General features: G+C 38.1%; 1 protein-coding gene across 1 annotated transcript in view; it reads left to right on the plus strand.

The window, feature by feature from the left end:
• DNAH14 (dynein axonemal heavy chain 14) overlaps positions 1 to 20,264 on the plus strand; it is a 362,777-nt gene that overhangs the window by 226,067 nt on the left and 116,446 nt on the right. Inside the window, 4 exon segments of the mRNA XM_044003178.1 lie at positions 1,808 to 2,001; positions 3,781 to 3,909; positions 13,011 to 13,151; positions 16,364 to 16,531. Of these exon segments, the coding sequence (XP_043859113.1) occupies positions 1,808 to 2,001; positions 3,781 to 3,909; positions 13,011 to 13,151; positions 16,364 to 16,531 (632 nt within the window).

Below are 20,264 nucleotides of genomic sequence, written 5' to 3' on the forward strand. Positions count from 1 at the left end.
TCTCCTGAGCCCCAATTTTTTCCTACTATATTCCATCCTCTTCGTAGTTGCCACAGTGTTGTTGAGTAAATATCTGACATTGTCACTCCCTTGCAAATTCCAGTCTCTCTTTTTAATTTTTAAAGCTCTTCACAACCTAGGCCCAGCCTATTATTCCCCCTCCCAAACTCTGCAAGCCAGCCAATATGGTCTTCTCTCTGGGAATGATAATAGCTGGAGGGAGAAGGAAGTGCCAAAGATTACTCCAAAGTTTTGAGCTTAGGTAATTGGGAACATGGTGGTGCCTTCAAAAGAAATGGGAAAGTTGGGAGGAGGGATAAGTTTGGGGGAGAAGCTTGACAGCAAGAAGTGGGCAGAACACTATCTCTATAGTCAGAGGGCTTGGGGTCAGTTACCACCTCTGATGCTTAGTACCAATGTAACCTTGAAAAAATCATGTAACCTCCATTAGGCTTTAGTTTATTTATCTATAAAATGTTGGGGTTGGCTTTTGAGGTCTCTTCCAGGTCTAGATCAATGTTCCTGCAGGCCTACAATGAATTTGGTTCTTAATGTGTTAAATTTGAGGCACTGGTAAGACAACTAATAGGCAGGTAAAGACTGGGTCCCAGGTAGAGATTAGATTTAAATATATAGATTTTGCATATGGATATTTGTATGTGTGACATATACACATATATGTGTACATATATATAATTTATTTCTTATACATATACTTCTCTTTTTTTTTAGTGAGGCAATTGGGGTTAAGTGACTTGCCCAGGGTCACACAGCTAGTAAGTGTGTGTTAAGTGTCTGAGGCCAGATTTGAACTCAGGTACTCCTGACTACAGGGCCAGTGCTCTTATCCACTGCGCCACCTAGCTGCCCCTATACATATACTTCTATACACATTATAATAATGATGATGGTGGTGATGATAAAGATAGCAAACATTTATATAGTTATCTACTGTGTGCCAAGCACTGTGCTAATAAACACTTTACAAACATTATCTCATTGTATCCTTGCAGTAATCTTGGGAGGTAGATGCTATTAACATCTTCATTTTACAGGTAAAGAAACTGAGTCAAACTAAGGTTAATTGTCTTGCCTAGGGACACATAGCTAGTAAATGTCTGAGAGTGGATTTGTACTTTGGTCTTCCTGATTCCAAGCCTGGCAGTCTCTCCACTGTGCCACCTAGCTGCTTTATTAAATATAGATTAGATAGATGGATGGATGGTTGGATGAATGGAAGGATAGATAGATACATGGATGGATGGATATCAATAGATGTACATATATATTGAATTTATTACATACATTGCAATATATGTAGTATATACATATATATAAATTGGTAAATTTAGATATATTATCAGTCTTATGTGTCTCTACTTCTCCTACTTTATCCTCCAGACAAACTGGCCAATTCCCCCCCATTATATGTCTTTGTTCATTCCAGATGCTGGTATTGTCTTTCCATCCATTCCCATCTCTACCTGTTGAAATCTGATCTTATAATCTTTAAGACCAAATTCAAGTTTCATCTCCTCCATAAATCCTATCAATCAGAAATTATTTTTCCTTACTTAAACCTCATGTAAGAATTTGTTTGGGCCTGTCTTGGGTACTTATCATGTACCCTCTTCTATCATAGTTGTTTTGTTTATATTTTATTTCCCCAACTAAGTTCTAAGCTTAGCAATTGCCGTGACTATGCATTATTTATCTAACACAGTGTTTGGCTTAGTAGGCACTTAATCTGTTTTTGTCTGAAGAACAAAGATATTTCCTCAGAACTTCATTGTTTACTTGTATCTAGCTTCTTTTGGACAAAAGAATTATTGGACTAACGAGGAAGAAAGTGAAGAAACTCATGTTAAAGAGGAGAAAAAAATAATTGTGTCCACAATAAAATTTAGTGCCAATACAACTGCTGGCAAAACTCAGGAGTTGATTCTTAAGAAATTAATACGAAAAACTAAAGATATTCATGGAGCTCCACAAGACAGCCAGGTATGAATTTCCCTTCCCTCAACCTCCATTTGATTATCATATCAATGATATTTAAGGATTAAAACCACTGTAATTTTAATAATAATAATAATAATAAGGGCAGGTAGGTGGCACAGTAGATAAAGCACTGGCTCTGGATTCAGGAGGACATGAGTTCAAATCCAGCCTCAGACACTTGACACTAGCTGTGTGACCCTTGACAAGTCACTTAACCCTCATTGCCCAGCAAATAATAATAATAAGTAACATTTATAGAATACTTACTGTGTAATCAAGCTCTGTGTTAAGCACTTTACAATTATTTCATTTTATCCTCACAACAACCCTGGGAGATAAGTGTTATTATTCCTATTTTACAGATGAAGAAACTCAGGCAAACAGAAGAAGAGTGATTTGTCCAGGGTCACATATCTTTTAAGTGTTGAGGCCAAATTTCAACTCAGGTTCAGACCTACAGTCAGCTCCTCCTGACTCCAGGCCTGGTTTTCTATCGCACTGTACCACCTAGTTGCTCCTATAGAATAAAATATTTTAATAAATAAAAAGAAGATAAAATATGTGGTCCATATGTAACAAGTAGTTCTGCCCATGGATAATATAACTTTTTTCAAGCTATCTATCCTTGGACCCACTAATCATCCTATCTAAATAAAGAATGAGGGGTAGTTAAGTGGTTCAGTGGATAGAATACCGACCCTGGATTCAGGAGGACCTGAATTCAAATCCGCCCTCAGACACTTGACACTTACTAGCTGTGTGACCCTGGGCAAGTCACTTAAGCCTCACTGCCCTGCCCCCCATATATCCAATTGCCTCACCAAAAAAAAATATTTGGGAATTGTTTAACAAAATAAATAAAAATGCAATAAATAAAATGCATAAGTAATATTAATTTCTACTTTTCTAATATTATTGCAACCCACAGAAAGTTGTTTCTATTTGAATGTGATAACACTGTACTGAGACAAATGAAAAGCCTGAGAGACAGAGTTTCTGGGTAATTAATAATCAATTTATTAATTAGGCTAGCTGATAATAAATTGATGGTCAGTGGTTTCTCTGTAACCAAAGACACCTAATGGAGACACTAAATGCCTTAAATAATTTTAGAAAAGGGAATGCCCCATCAGGTGAAAATCAATCCTGACTGGTGAACAATTAAGGAGGGGGTGAACATTTGAATGAGGAGGTGGCTAAAAGTCTTTATTCTTCCTGCTGAGAACATGGCTTACTTATGAGACTCTGCCACCTCCAGCAGTCTGGACAAAGGGATCCACCTCCATCCAGACCTATCTGATTTATTAACTGTGTCACCCTAAACTCCGTTTAGCTGTGCAAGGTGTGCAAGGACATGGGTTTAATGCATTAGGGCTGGAATGTACTTAGATTACATTCTGTTTACACTCTAAACAAAATTTAGGTCTTCTTGTCAGAAGATCCAGGAGCATGTTCCAGGAGGATTTGGGCAACTTCATCTAGCAGCAAAGTCCTTCAGAGAAAGACTGGCCTACAAGGGAGAAGAAACCTTAATCCTAATTGAATAATTGGTTCTTAATATAATTGAAATGTAATAATTTCTCGCAGTACTATGGAACCTAGCTGCCATCTTCTTTCTTTGTAGGAAAGTACAAAGAATTCAAGCTAATTAGTTTTATTTTGAATGAACTAATATAAAATGTTATTTGTAATATGGTACATTAAGTTGTCACAATTATTCAGTAATTTAAAGGAAGGTAAGCATGTAACAATTATTAAATTTGTTTAATTCTTCTCCCAAAGGTGATTATATTTATTGATGATCTGAATTCACCAGTGCCAGAGGAGTATGGGGCACAACCACCGCTGGAATTGGTCAGACAGTTATTGGATTCAGGAGGGTTTTATAATACTGAACAACTTTTATGGAAGGTATAAACCATTTTTGAGTTTTTTTACCATAAAAATGTTATTTTTTAGCAATGAGTTAAATATTTGTAACTATTTTTAATCAAGTAAGGATTTTAAGTAGTTCAGCTGTATAGATACCCATATGTCACATGTGTATACTGCAATAGAAAAACAGTAATAAAAATGTTTTTAGCAACAGAAGATTCAAGATTGGCTATGCCAATTAATTTTGCAAATTAAGTAGATCTGTTACTCCAGGATCTAGAAGCAAATAACCAAATGAAAACAGGTTGTAAACAAGTTATAATCTGAGTTGAAATTGAATGAATACAGACACTCACCTTTCCCCTATAACAGTGGTTATTTTACTATCTAAATCAGCCAATGATAATTTTTGTCCAATGAATCATTTATTATGTGTGTGGAATACCTGGCAAAAATATGTGGGAGGATAGATTTTTTTTAATCAGTATATTTGCTACATTTCAAGTCCATTGATCTAGAATTTTCAGTAGTCCATACTGCAAAATGAAAACACTTTCCAAACAGACGTTTCTCTGTGAAATTACTTTCACTATTTCTAAACAGATTATAATTATTTGGAAGAAATACAATTCAAATACTACTTGTATTCCCAGTTTCCTATCTTTCTGAACTTAATTTTGGTAAAAGGTATTTCATTTTAAAGACTTCTGTGTTAAATTTAAGAATTCTTACTTATCAAAAGTAGTCCCTTACCCAAGTCTTTGTCATGTGCTCCCTTAAAAGCAGCATTTCGATAAATTATAACACCTTGTTTTCTTTGAGGAACTAGAAACAAAGCATTAGTCAACAAACATTTATTAAATTCTTTCTACATGCCAGGCTCTTTGCTGAGCCCTGGAAATACAAATTAATAGTCCCTGATGTCAAAGAGCTCATATTAAAACAGAATGAGGCAACATGTATACTAATAAATATCAAAAAATCTGCTCCAAATGAACACAAGTTATGATGGAATAAATAGCACTTGTAGTCAGGGGGATCAGGAAAGGCTTCAGGTAGAAGATGCTGAGCATAATTACTAATGTACAATGATGAAGGGCATTTGGTGTTACATTCAAAAGGCCCAAAATAAAGAAAAATGAGGGGCAGCTAGATGACACAGTGGATAGAGCACTGGCCCTGGAGTCAGGAGGACCTGAGTTCAAATCCATCCTCAAACACTTGGCACTTGCTAGCTGTGTGTTCGTAGGCAAGTCACTTAACCCCAATTGCCTCACCAAAAAAAAGGAAGGAAGGAAGGAAGGAAGGAAGGAAGGAAGGAAGGAAGGAAGGAAGGAAGGAAGGAAGGAAGGAAGGAAGGAAGGAAGGAAGGAAGGAAGGAAGGAAGGAAGGAAGGAAGGGAGGAAGGAAGGGAGGAAGGGAGGAAGGAAGGAAGGGAGGAAGGAAGGGAGGGAGAGAGAAAGAAAAGAAAAATGGGAAAACCCAGTCAAGAACTTGATAAAGTTCTCCCATCTAAGTCAGTGTGTATCTTGGTATGTCATAACTTCAGTGTATGAGCAAGCACAGTGATGATAGCAATAATTTCCATGGTGATCTCTTTACTTATGGTCATTATAAGAACTATTCACTTATACTTATTAATGGGGCAGCATGGCACAATGATTAGAGACTTGGTTTTAAAATCAAGACGACCTGGTCTCAAGTCCCGCTCCTGACACATACTGACTGTGTGACCTTGGAAAGTCTTGCCCAAGGCTGTGTTGGGAAATAAGGTTCAGGATCAAAAAGTGAAAAAGGCCAAAAACTTGTAGATTACTCTGGAGTTTCATGTCTGTACATCATTAATATACTTTTCACACAAAAAATGAAATGACAACTTTTTTTCTTTTTATACTCTTATTTATTTAGAAATTTATTTTTCCCAAATTACATGTAAAAACAAATTTTCACATTGATTTTTTGGTGGGGCAATGAGGGTTAAATGACTTGCCCAGGGTCACACAGCAAGTAAGTGTCAAATGTCTGGGGCCAGATTTGAACTCAGGTCCTCTTGAACCCAGGGCCTGTGCTTTATCCACTGTGCCACATAGCTGCCTCTCCACATCGATTTTTAAAAATTTGTGTTCCAAATTCTCTTCCTTTCTCCCTCCCCACACCCCCTCCTTAATATAAGTTAATATAAGTTGTACATGTGTAGTCATGCAAAACATTTCCTCATTAGTCAGGTTGTGAAAACAGACAAAAGAACTTTAGAAAAAGAAATTAACAAAAAAATTATTCTTTGATCTGTATTCAGATACCATCAGCTTTTTCTTTGTAGATGAATTGCATTTTTTCATAAATCCTTCAGACTTGTCTTGGATCATTGTATTGCTAAAAATAACGAAGTCATTCTCAGCAGATCATCTCACAGTATTGCTGTTATTTTGTTTACAGTACATTTCACTTTGCATCAGCTCATATAAGTCTTTCCAGTTTTTTCTTTTCTTTTTTTTAGGGCAATGAGGGTTAAATGACTTGCCCAGGGTCACACAGCTAATGTCAAGTGTCTGAGGCTGGATTTGAACTCAGGTCCTCCTGAATCCAAGGCCAATGCTTTATCCACTGCACCACCTAGCTGCCCCCTCAGGTTTTTCTGTTAGCATCCTGCTCATCAATTTTTATAGGAAACTACATTTATATAGTACTTTAAAGAGAGATCTCCTTACAATAAACCCATGATGTTGATTGCTGAAACAACCATAATAGATAACATTTATAGAGTACCTTTTACCTGAAAAAGAATTTTCTTCACAATAGCCCATCAAAGTAAGTACTATACCTTTTATCATCATAATCGTCATCATTGCTCTTGCCTCTGCTTCAAAATTTTTTCAGTTACTATTGCTAACTGTGTTTCCCCCCATCCTATTCCCTCCCCATGATATTTACTCTATTTTCTATCTTCTTTCACCCTCTCCCTACTCAAAAGTATTTTGCTTCTGATTCCTCCACCAATCTTCCCTCCCTTCTTTCAACCCTCCCTTATCCTCTTCCCCTTCTATTTTCCTGAAGCGTAAGATAGATTACTATACCCAATTGAGTTTGCATGTTATTCCCTCTTAGAAGCCAATTTTGATTAAAATAATGCTCACTCACTCCCCCACACTACCTCCATCTTCCCCTCTTCTCCCTAAGCTTTTTCTTGCTTCTTTTATGCAAGACACTTTACCCCATGCCACCTCTCCCTTTCCCTTTCTCCCAGTGAATTCCTCTCACCCCTTTATTTTTTTAAAGATATGATCCCTTCATATTCAACTCACACCTGAGCTCTCTGTCTAAATATACTCCATTAAGTTGCCCTAATAATGAGAAAGTTCTTATGAGTTACAAGTATCATCTTCTCATGTAGGAATGTAAACAATTTAACCTTTTAATATCCCTTATGCTTTCTTTTCCCTGTTTACCTTTCTATGTTTCTCTAGGGTCTTGTATTTGAAAGTTAAATTTTCTATTCAGCTCAGGTCTTTTCATCATGAATGCCTGAAAGTCCTCTCTTTCTTTGAAGTCTCATTTTTCCCCTGAAAGATAATACTCAGTTTTCCTTGGTAGGTGATTCTTGGTTGTAATCCCAGTTTCTTTGCCCTCTGGAATAGCATATTCCAAGCCTTCCAGTCCTCTAAGGTAGAAGCTGCTAGATCTTGTGTTATCCTGACTGTGCCTCCACTGTACTTGAATTATTTCTTTTTGGCTGCTTGCAATATTTTCTCCTTGATCTGGGAGTTCTGGAATTTGACTATAATATTCCTGGAGGTTTTCCTTTTGGGATATCTTTCTGGAGGTGATCGGTGGATTCTTTCAATTTCTATTTTACCTTCTGCGTCTAGAATATCAGGGCAATTTTCCCTGACAATTTCTTGTAAGATGCTATCTAAACTCTTATTTTGGTCATGGTTTTCAGGTAGTCAATACTTTTCTTTCTTTTTCTTTTTTCTTTTTTTTTTTTGGTGAGGTAATTGGAGTTAACTGACTTGCCCAGGATCACACAGCTAGTAAGTGTTAAATGTCTGTGGCCGGATTTGAACTCAGGTCCTCTTGAATTCAGGTCCTCCTGAATTCAGGGCCAGTGCTCTATCCACTGTGCCACCTAGCTGCCCCATAGTCAATACTTTTCAAATTATCTCTCCTGGATCTATTTTTCAGGTCAGCTGTTTTTCCAAGGAGATATTTCACATTGTCCTCTATTTTTTCATACTTTTGGTTTTCCTTTATTGTGTCTTGATTTGCTCAATCCTAATTTTAACACAATCATTTTCTTCAGAGAGCTTTTGTACCTCCTTTTCCATTTGGCCAATTTGGCTTTTCAAGCTGTTGACTTTTTTTCATGACCCTCCTGCATCACTCTCATTTCTCTTTCCATTTTTTCCTCTACTTCTCTTACCTTATCTTCAAAGCCCTTTTTGAATGCCTCTATGGCCTGAGACCAATTCATCTCTTTCTTGGAAGCTTTGGATATAGGAGTTTTGACTTTGTTGTCTTCTTCTGAGGGTGTATTTTGATCTACCTTGTCACCAGAGAAACTTTCCAGTGTCTACATTTTTTTCTCTTTGCTCATTTTGCAAGCCTATTTCTTGACTTTTAACTCCTTAAAGTTGGGCACTGCTTCCAGGGTGTAGTGTCCCAAGCTTCAGAGGGTACCAGGTGATATTATTTGAGGAGAGGCACATTCTATATTCCCCTGGCCTGTGCTCTGGTCTAGTAAGTAACCATAGGCCTGCTTGCCCTCTGACCTGGAAGAGAATCCTGTTCCACTATGTCTGCAAGCTCTGGCATGCCTATGCCCCTTCCCCACCTCGGCTTCCACTCAAGACTGAAACCTGGATCCTAGCTCAGGATCCTGCCTCAGCAGGACCCCTGTAATCTACCCCTGGCCAACCACTCGACCCCCGCACCATCCGTGGACTTAGTTCCAGAAGCAGCAGCAGCCACAGCTGAGAGACAACTCTGGAGCAGCCTGCCTGGGGCTGGATCTTCACAGTGCTGCTGCAGGGTTGTGCTCTACTCTCACCCTGGCACAACAGATCTTTCTTGCCAACCTTCTAAGCCATCTTTGGCTGGAAAATGATCTCACCCTGTCCTTTTATGGGTTCTGCTGCTCCTGGAATTGTCTATTGCATTATTTGAAGGAATTTGGAGAGTTCTTGGGGAGAGCTTCGGGAAGTCACTGCCTTTTGTCTGACATCTTGGCTCCACCCCAGTGTGTGAAATGACAACATTTTAAAAATGAAACTGACTATATCATAATAGCCTGGAAAGAAGCAGATGGTTACAGACACAGCAGTCGCTTAAGAATCACACACTCCCAGAATGGGAAAGACTGTCTACAGTGTACCTGATGAGTTGACATCTAATCTTTGAAGACCACCAGTGATGGTCAACCCACTATCCCACAAGACAACCCATTGTGGAGTGAGACAGCCCGAATTGTAAGGAACTTTTTCTTACATAGAATCTATCTAAATCTATCTCTTTGCAACTTTCATCCATTGTTCCTACTTCTCTCAGGGGACAACACCACAAGTAATTAATTCTTCCACCTACCAGTCCTTCAAAAACTTGATGACAGTTATTGTGTTCTTAAGTCTTTTCTTCTCCCTCTGAATCATCCCCAGTTCCTCCAGCAGATCTTCATATGTGAACTTGAGGCCTTGTGCCATATTGGTTCCTCCCCTCTGGGTGCTCTCCAGCCTATCCAGCTTATCAAAATGTATCACACAGATCTAGAATCACAGAATTTGAAAGTTGGAAGGGTCTTCAGAAGGCATCTACAAAAGGAATCCCCATTACACTATACTTAACAAGTGATTAGAAGAGTATTCCAGGTGAAATCCAACCAGATAGCATAGCCAGATTATCACATATCTAGTCTTAGACCCAAGACTCTCATATAATGTAACCCAAGGTTGCATTAGCTTTTTTAATTGCAATGTCACTGTTGATTCAACCACTTCAAATAACTTATTGTCTGCCCATACCATCTCTACTTCTGACCTTCTTTTTTTTTTTTATCAAAGTATAAGACTTTAGCTTATCCCTATTAAATTTCATCATTAGATTTGATCCAATGGTTTAGCCTGTCAGTATCTTTGGGGACTTGACTCTGTCATCCAGTGTATTAGGTATTCTTCTACACTTTGTGTCATCTGCATATTTGTTAAGGATTCCATCTATGCTTTTTTTCTAAGTTATTGAGAGAAAAGTGTTGATCAGTACAGAACCAAGTGAAGATCCCTGGGCCACTCCACTGGAGATCTTCCAAATTGACATTGAACCATTAAGGACTACTCTTTGGTACATATCTTCAACCAGTTATGAATGCATCTATCATCTAACCCACATCTCTCCATATTTCCCACAATAATATCATGAAAAACTTTGTCAAGTTCTTTGCTAAATCTAAATAAATTGTATTTGCAATATTTCTCTGATCTACCCACCTAATACCTATCAAAAAAAAAAAAGCAAAAAGAAAAATGAGGTTAGTTCAGTGAAGCCATGTTGGGATCACTATTCCACTTTCTAGACATTCATTAATCATACCTTTATTTATTTTTTCATCCAGACCAGTGATTTCATAAGTTTTGAGAAATTCCCAATGAGCACTCGCCCTCTATAAATCAACAACTCATCTGTAATTTAAAGTTTTAGAGAGATGCCTGGAGTACTGAGATGTTAAATGATTATCCATGACTGCCCAGCTCTTATTTGTATCAGAGGCTAGACTTGAACCAAATATGTCTAATTGCAAGACTGACCCTCTATCCAATATATGCTGCCCTTTAATAATGTCTAGAAATTTGTCACATATAGAAGGAGCCAACCTACCATAATGGAAAGAACACTGGATTGAGAGGCAGAGGACCTGCATTTTAAAATCTGTCTTGCCACTTTCTATATGACCTTGGGCAAGTCATTCAACATTTCTGAGCCTTGGTTTTCTCATCTATAACATGAGAGGATTGGACCAGAATATTTCTAAGTCCATTCTAAGTCTTTGATACTATTAAGGATCCTAAATGAGGCAGCTCAGTGGCAAAATGGATAGATTGCTGGGCCTAGAGTCAAGAAGACATAAATTCAAATGCAGCCTCACATACTTTACTGTGTGACTCTGGGAAAGTCACAACCATTGTTTGCCTCAATTAACTTAACTGTAATATGGAGGTGATAATATCACCTAGTTAAGAGGGTTGTTCTGAGTATCCAATGAGGTAATATTTGTAAAGCTGTTAGCATATTGCCTTGCACATAGTAGGCACTATATAAATGCTAATTCACTTTATTCTGCCCCCATTATCTTTCTTCAATGGTTTGCTAAGTAATCACATTCACTTCTTATTCTTATTCTTGCTGTTATTGTTGTTTTTCAAAGCCTAAGGGGATAGTTCAACTGTGCCAGATGACTTGACACATTGAGGATAGGAAAATAGTCATATTACCACTTCCCTATATATTTTAAGTATAAATTCCCTATTGGTCATTTTTTTCTTTATATTTTCTCATCTAAAATTCCTCTTCTTTGGCAGAGAAAATAAGCAAAATGAGAACTGAGCAGCTTAGCCTTCCTTTTAACTTTTTTGAACCTTCTTTTTTGCCCCAAATAGCTTTTTAAAAATTTCCTTTTTATTGTCAACTTTCCTCACCAGTCCCAGCTAATTCTGAGTGTTAGCATGCCTAACATTATTCTCTCTTACTTTTATATTCATCTTGTTACCTGCTTTTGCTCCCACTTTCTCTGGATGCATTTTTAAAATCTAAGTTGGCCAAGGAATTCCCTGTGAGTCCATATTATAATTTAGAAATCTTTAGAAAATTTGCCCTTGTCCTTCTTATCAGAATTGTTTCTCTTCATATCTTTAAAACTGTATTTTTTTTTTTAGTGAGGCAATTGGGGTTAAGTGGCTTGCCCAGGGTCACACAGCTAATAAGTGTTAAGTGTCTGAGGTCGGATTTGAACTCAGGTCCTCCTGACTCCAGGGCTGGTGCTCTATCCACTGCACCTCCTAGCTGTCCCAAAACTGTATTATTTTTAAGAGTTTCTTATGTCAGGCTTATTTCCCATGTAGAATAGACAAAAACTAAATGAGAATGAGTTAAATTGCCATTTGAAAACCATATCCAACTTTTTCTCTTCAATGTCTAATGGTGCTACATAACTGCAAGTAATGGAATGCTTCCATCTCTGAAGAATTAAAATTTTAGGCTACCACAAAGCATGTGGTAGGCATGAGTAATCTTCAGTTTATTTTGAACCCTGCAAAGAGTGACTCCTGCTGCTCATATTTATGAGAGATTTATTTGTATCAGAATGGTAATTTATAATTAAACATAATACAGTAAGAATATGAGAATGATTATCTTATATACATAAAGAAATATAATTGCCAACTAGAAAGTTCTTTTTCAACAGTTACCAAGTTCTTTTCTCTATAGAGAAACCTACATAGGAAAACCAAAATAAGATTGTGGCAATTCAGTAAGTACGGAATCAAAGTAAAAGAAATTTTTCATGTCCTCTGTGAAGCCTTCCCTGACTCCCCCTTTTTTTCCTATCCTCACTCCTGAATGAAAGCAACCTCTTACCTCCTCAGATTTCTCATAGCACCTGGCTCCCTCCCTTGACTTTATTTCACTTTAACCTATAATCAGTATTTGTCCTATTTGTCCTGCAAGCATTAAAAAAGTAAGCAGAGTCGTGTATTTGTATCCTCAGAATCTAGCACTTAATGTGCACTTAATGGATTTTTGTTGACTGAAATTAGCTGCCTAGTCTTAAAACAAGGATATTTTATAAAGCAATCATATCCCACTGAGTCTCCATTAAAAAGATAAATCAGACTGGTAGAGAACCAATCCCCAAATAATGTGTTAAATGATGTTTTCTCCAAATAATGTGTTAAAAGTAACTGTTGCTGAGGTTTCCACTATGCCCATAATCTAATGCACAGTGCACCAGTGTCAATAAGAGTTGGTCTCTTCCCAAGATCAGGTGTCTTATCCACTTCTGAACCTTTGGTTCCTAGATCTACTCCATCTTGTAAGCTCAAAGTGTACTAACTATAATACCACTGGTTTATCTTTCTTTCCATTTCTCACAGGATATTCAAGATATATCTCTGGTTGCAGCTTGTGGTATTCCACTTGGTGGGAAAAGTGATATCAGTCCACGTCTCCTCAAACATTTTTTTACACTAGTAATGCCTCATCCTCCACAATATGCATTGTATACTATTCTTCAGGTAATAAATGGAGTTAGTAGAAAGTAGAAGGCTTCCATAGACTTAAGAAGATAGGGAAGGGGCTGAAGGGATGTAAAATTTAAGGCTACTAACTTTTAAAGAAAAATATTATCAGAGATTCCTAAGAGAGGCACTACCATTGGAATGGAAAGTGTTGAATTTGTTTTGAATTTGTAGTCAGAAAACTTAGATTCAAATGCCAGCTAATTAGCTATATGAATTTAAATAAGTCATTTAAACTGTTCTGAGCCTCAGTTTTCTAATAAGTAAAAATGGGGATAATAATTCTTGTACCGACTACTTTAGGAGGTTATCTATCTTGAGGAAAGGGCATTATAAATTTTAAAGTCTCATGAATGGGGCAGCACCGGCCCCGGATTCAGGAGGACCTGAGTTCAAATCCAGCTCAGACACTTAACACTTACTAGCTGTGTGACTCTGGGCAAGTCACTTAACCCCAATTGCCCCACCAAAAAAAAAAAAAAGTCTCATGAATGTGTGTTGCTATTATTATTTTATTTCCTCTGGTATGTTACCTGTTTTATTATTCTGACCTCTCCTTAACATTTAGAAGCACTTCATGCTGTGCCAGAGGAACTTACTCCCAAGCCTCCAAATCAGCTGCAACACCAGCATCTTCTGGAACTAATCTTATGGTTGGGTGAGAGGGCTAAACGGCTGGCCAGGGGAAGAAAATACAGGGGTATCTGTGGGACCTAAGGAGGAATTCAGCTATCCCACACCAGCAGGGAGCCAGGAAGAAAACTTGAGTGGCAGGAGGCCCAGGATGGGGAGGGGCATAGGCTAGTCAGAAGCTAAGAAACACATAAAGTCCTGCTGGCTGGTTAATTAGCAAATTGGCTTGAGGTTATCTTCAGACCAGGCAAGAGAAAGACCTGCCCTCCCTCAAACTGAAAAATACTGGGACCTCTGAAGCTTGGGACAGTGTAACTTGGAAGTAGAGCCCCCCTGTAAGAGGGAGTTAAAAGTCAAGTAAAAGATAGGAAGATGAGCAACCAAAGAAAGCTGAGAACTATTGAGAGTGACAAGGAAGATTGAGGTACACCCTCAGAAGAGGATAACAACCTCATGGACCCTACATCCAAAGCTCCCAGAAAATATGAATTGGTCTCAGGCCATGGAAGCACTCAAAAGCGACATTGAAGAGAAAATAGGAGAGATAGAAGGAAGATTTAGAGAGATGGAGGAAAGAATGGAAAGAGAAATGAGAGTGATGCAGGAGAGTCAGAGAAAAAAAGTCAACAGCTTGAAAAGCCACATGAAAAAGGAGATACAAAAGCTCTCAGAAGAAAATAATTGCCTAAGAACTAGGACTGAACAAATGGAAGCTAGTGACTTTTTGAGAGACCAAGAAATAGTAAAGCAAATCCAAATGAATAAAAAATAGAAGGCAATGTGAAATATCTACTTGGAATAACAGCTGACCTGGAAAATAGATCCAGGAGAGATAATTTGAAAATCACTGGACTACCTGAAAACCAGGACCAAAATAAGAGTTTATATAGCATCTTCCAAGAAATGTCAGGGAAAATTGCCCTGATATTCTAGAGGCATAAGGTAAAATAGAAATTGAAAAAATCCACTGATCACCTCCTGAAAGAGATCCCAAAAGGAAACCTCCAGGAATATTATAGCCAATTCCAGAGCTCCCAGGTCAAGGAGAAAATATTACAAGCAGCTGGAAAAAAGGAATTCAAATACTGTAGGGCTACAATAGGAATAAAACAAGATCTAGCAGCATCTACATTAAAGGACTGGAAGTCATGGAATATAATATTCCAGAAGGCAAAGGAACTGGGACTACAGTCAAGAATCACATACCCAGCAAAACTGATTATGGTCTTTCAGAGGAAAAAAAGGGACTTCAATGAAAAAGAGGACTTTTCAGGTATTTGTGTTAAAAAGACCTGAACTGAATAGAAAATTTGACTTTCAAATACAATGCCTAGAGAAGCATAAAAAGTTAAACAGGAAAAAGAATCATGAGGGATATTAAAAGATTAAATTGTTTACATTCCTACATGAGAAGATAATACTTTGAACTCATGAGAGCTTTCTCAGTATTAGGGTAGCTGAAAGGAATATACTTAGAGGACACAGGTCTGAACTGAATATGAAGGGATGATATCATGACTGCACATGTATGACTTATATTGAATTGCTTGATTTCCTAGGGAGGATTGAGGAGGGAGAGAGGAAGAAAATTTAGAACACAGAATGAACTCAAAGACCTTAATCTCATCAGAGTGGGCTCAAGGAGGGAATAATATACACACCCAATTGGGAGGAGTAATCTATTTAACCCTACAGGAAAGTAGGAGGGGAAGAGGATAAGGAGGGAAGGGTGAAAGAAGAGAGGGCAGAGCAGGGGAGGGGGCACTCAGAAGGAAAACACTTTTGAGGAGGAATAGGGTAAAAGAATATAGAAAAAAAGAAAATAAATTTTAAAAAAAGAAGATAGAAAATAGAGTAAATATCATGGGAAAGGAATAGGATGGAGAGAAATAGTTATGGTGATTGACCATAATGGCAAAACATATGGTACCTTACTTTGCTGGGCTATTGTGAAGAAAATTATTTGTCAAGTTTAATGTACTATATAAACATTATGACAAATAGGATGCTATCAGAAAACCTGGAAAGACCTGCATGAACTGAAGCAGAGTGAAATGCACTGTATACAAAATAACAGCAATAGTGTAAGATAATCTGCTGGGAAGTATGTGGTTATTTTCAGCAATGCAGTGATCCAATATAACTCTGAAGGACTTATGAAAGTTGCAGTCCATCTACAGAGAAAGAACTGATAGTGTCTGAAGACAATATGAAGCATTTTTTGCAGGGCAATGAGGGTTAATGAGGCTAGTAAGTGTCAAGGGTCTGAGGCCAGACTTGAACTCAGGTCCTCCTGAATCCAGGGCCAGTACTTTATCCACTGTGCTACCTAGCTGCCCCCTGAAGCATCTTTTGACAGTTCCTTAATCTGAAGTTTTGTTTTTGTCTGTTTTTTGTCACAACCTGGCTGATGTGGAGATGTTTTCCATGGCTGCTTATGCAAAACAAACAAACAAAAAGAATTTTAATAGACTTTAAACTTCCTGTTAATGTTACAATGCCTGAATCTGCAGGACCCCTAACCAAGGAATATTTAAATATTTTTAAAATATTGGTCACAAAATTTTCTTTTTCAGGCTCATCTGGGAATACACTTACATAACAATTCCTTCCTCTCTGATGTTCAGAGGTGCAGGCAGCAACTGGCAGCGATTTCCCTCTCCATATACTATCACGTATGTCACCATCTGTTACCAACCCCAGCTAAGTGTCACTACATGTTCAGTCTTCGGGATCTATTTAAGGTTTGTATCCAATGTAATCGTTATAAAATATAAAATAAACCGTATTAAAATATTTTACTTGAAGAAAATGTAATTTTTGCTCATTAAATGGAACTAATATATTTTTCCTTTGGATTACTGTCAGTGAGTATTATACCACAAATCAAAATACAATTGTGTTTTGACTTGCTTGCTTTCTATTGGTTTCTACTGATGGGCAGACAGAAAAAAGGAATGAAGCAAAACTGAAGCCGGTCAATGTCACTTTTTATCAGCTCTGATATTGGATGAAGCTGAAAATAATTGTTAAAATGAGATCTAAATTTCAGTTCTTTATGCCTATCCCTTTCATTACCATGGACTACTGCTTGTTTGGTGTGGTTTTTTGGTAATTATTTGAGAATTAGTAGAAGATGCAAAAGCACTCTGAAGTCTATGGAGAGAAAAAAATCATCTCTGGAACAAAGAAGGAATTAGCAAATTTTTCCTTTGATTTTTATGTCTACACTGTTGCCAAGTCATGAATGTGGCCCTGAGTAAGTGGATTGGTATCATAAAATAGGTTTGAACTTGCAAGTCTTACATTTCACACAAGCAATGAGGCACAAAATCCCTTCCTCAAAATGTTCTCAGTCTTGCTCAGGACTTCAGGACTAGTTCATCACAGTTTTTGGATCAATTGCCTTGATGTGGGTTGTCCTTTCTCTTGCATAGATCATGACCCTTATTGCCATAGAGATCCTGGGCAAGTCATCAAACCTCTCTCCCTAACTCCCGTTTCCTCTTCTATAAAATGACATGGTTGAACTAAGAGGGCCTCTAGGGTCCCTTCCAGATTGAAATCTTTTATCCCTGTGATAATGCTTAGTAGGTAGTCAGACTTCCTATAACTCAATCCATCTCCTTTCAGTGAATCTGTTGATGAGCTTCTCTCTGAATGTAACTAGACTAATCCTTGGACAGTGAGAATGAAATCACCACCAGGACTATCCCCTGAAGGCTTTTCAGTCTGGTAGGGCCACTTGGAGAAACTAGGGCCCCCCTCCAAGCCATGGTAACCATCAAAGGAAAATTTTAATGGAAACCAAAAGAAATAGTATTGATAATTTGATAACTTTTCTTCTCTGCCTATGGACATTATACTAAAATTATAATTTTGCTTTAACATAAACGTGCAATTCTTCACAATACACATTCATAGTAGTGTAGAGTAGAGAGGGTGGCAACTAGGTGGCATGGTAGATACAACACTGGCCCTGGAGTCAGGAAACCTGCATTCAAATTCAGCCTGAGACACTTGCTAGCTGTGTGACCCCTGGGCAAGTCACTTAACCCTGTCCTCATCTGTAAATGAGCTGGAGAAGGAAATGGCAAACCACTCCAGGATCTCTGCCAGGAAAACCCCAAATGGGGTCATGAAGAGTCAGGCATGAGTGAAAAATGACTGAACAATAACAACAGAATAGTAGAAAGATCAATAACCATAGGAAGTAACAGCTCTTCCACTTACAGACTCTGGGGGTTTGGTTTGGTTTTGGGGGGTTTGGTTGTTTTGTTTTGTTTTTGCTTTCAACTAGACTAGTGATTTAATTGGTATTGGGAATTCACATTAAGGAAATTCCCTCTACCAGTGCAGATCAGCTACCCCTCTTCAAACTTAGTCTTTGAGAGTAGGACTATGGCCCTGCAAAATTAAGTTACTTACCCAGGCTCACAGAGTCTGGATATGTCAGCATCAGAAAACAAACCCAGGTCTTCCTAACTCAGGGCCTGGTGCACTGTTATAGCACCACTTGCAGCTTGTTTCCCCATCTGGAGAGCCTGCTTTCCTCATCTGTGAAATTAGAGGATGGGATTAGATGATCTCATGAACTTCCGTGGCTTCAGTTATTTCTTCTACTGTAAATGACTTCTAAATCTCTATATGTACCCCTGAACTCCTGATCTATGCTCCATGTCCTACTGTGCCTTTGACAGCTGTGATCTATGATTTCCATCTGGATGTCCATGGATAGCTCAAAACGCCCAATATCCAGAAACATATTCATTACCATCCTCCCCAACCTACCCTTCCTCTCAACTTCCCTTTTTCTTTTAATTCTACCATCATCCTTCCAGTCACTCAGACACAAAACCTTAGAAACTTTTTAGTATTCCCTCTTCCTCATTCTCCCCTTATCGCCAGTTATCCAGTCCTATTTATTCTACTTCCACAATATTTTTATTGAATCCCTGAAAAAAGAATCATCCAGTTTATGTTTTAAAACCCGCCTATGATGCAGATCTACTTATTCCCAAGTCAACCCACTCCACTTTTGGATTTTGTTGATTAGTCACGTCCAACTACGTGTGATCCCACTTGGGGTTTTCTTGGCAAAGAAACTGAGGTGGTTTGCCATTTCCTTCTCACTCATTTTACAGATGAGGAAACAGGCAAACGGGTGAAGGGACTGGCAACAGGGTACACAGCTAATAAGTATCTGAAACTATTTATCCTAGCTTTGAGTCATTAGTGCATCTCTTTTCTTTTTCTCTTCAACAAACATTTTTTTCCAATTATATGTAAGGGTAGTTTTCAACATTCATTTTCATAAGATTAGAGTTCCAAATTTGAAGCAATTTGAAGAGTTTAAGTATTTGAGCTTTTTCTGATGAGTGTAAATTCATTTAATGCCCTGCTCCTCTCCCATCTCTTCCCCAACTCTATAAGCCTTTTCCTGTTTCTTTCAAGTAGGATTTCACCTCTGCCCTTCCCCCTCCCCCAGTGCCTTCCCCTCACCCTCAATTAACCCTAAAGATGTCATCATGGGGCAGCTAGGTGACACAGTGGACAAAAGCATTCCACCCTGGACCCAGGAGGATCCCAGCCAAAAAACCCATCCTCAGACACAAAACAGTTACCCACTGCAATGACCCCAGGTATGTCCCCCAACTCCAGTTTTTTATGGTTCTCCTAGGGTCTTGTATTTGAAAGTCAAAATTTGCCATTCACTTCAGGTCTTTTCAACACAAATACCTGGAAAGTCCTCTTTTTCATTAAAGTCCCATTTTACCCCTGACAGATTAATGATCAGTTTTGCTGGGTAGGTGATTCTTGGTTGTAATCCCAATTCCTTTGCCCTCTGGAATATCATATTCCATGCCCTCCTGTCCTTTAATGTAGAAGCTGCTAGATCTTGTGCTATCCTGACTGGGGCTCCACAGTCCTTGAATTCTTTCTTTTTGGCAGCTTGCAATATTTTCTCCTTGACCTGAGAGCTCTGGAATTTGGCTACAATACTCCTAGGAGTTTCCCTTTTGGGATCTCTTTCTGGAGGTGATTGGTGGATTCTTTCAATTTCTATTTTAGCTTCTGCTTCTAGAATTTTAGGGCAATTTTCCTGAGAATATCTTGGAAGATGGTTGTCTAAGGCTCTTTCCTTTGGTCATGGTTTTCAGGTAGACCAATAATTTTCAAATTATCTCTCCTGACCTATTTTTCCAGGTCAGCAGTTTTTCCCAGAAGATATTTCACACTGCCCTCTATTTTTTATTCATTGGGATTTGCTTTATTGTGTCTTGGTTTTCTCATAAAGTCACTGGCTTCCATTTGTTCAATCCTAATTTTTAGGCAATTATTTTCACCAGAGAGCTTTTCCATTTGGCTTTTCAAGCTGTTGACTTTTTTCTCATGTCTTTCCTGCATCACCCTCATTTCACATTCCAATTTTTCCTCTACCTCTCTACCTTTATCTTCAAAGTCCTTTTTGGAGTG

This window comes from Dromiciops gliroides, chromosome 4 (genome assembly GCF_019393635.1).
Source record: "Dromiciops gliroides isolate mDroGli1 chromosome 4, mDroGli1.pri, whole genome shotgun sequence".
Lineage (NCBI taxonomy): Eukaryota > Metazoa > Chordata > Mammalia > Microbiotheria > Microbiotheriidae > Dromiciops > Dromiciops gliroides.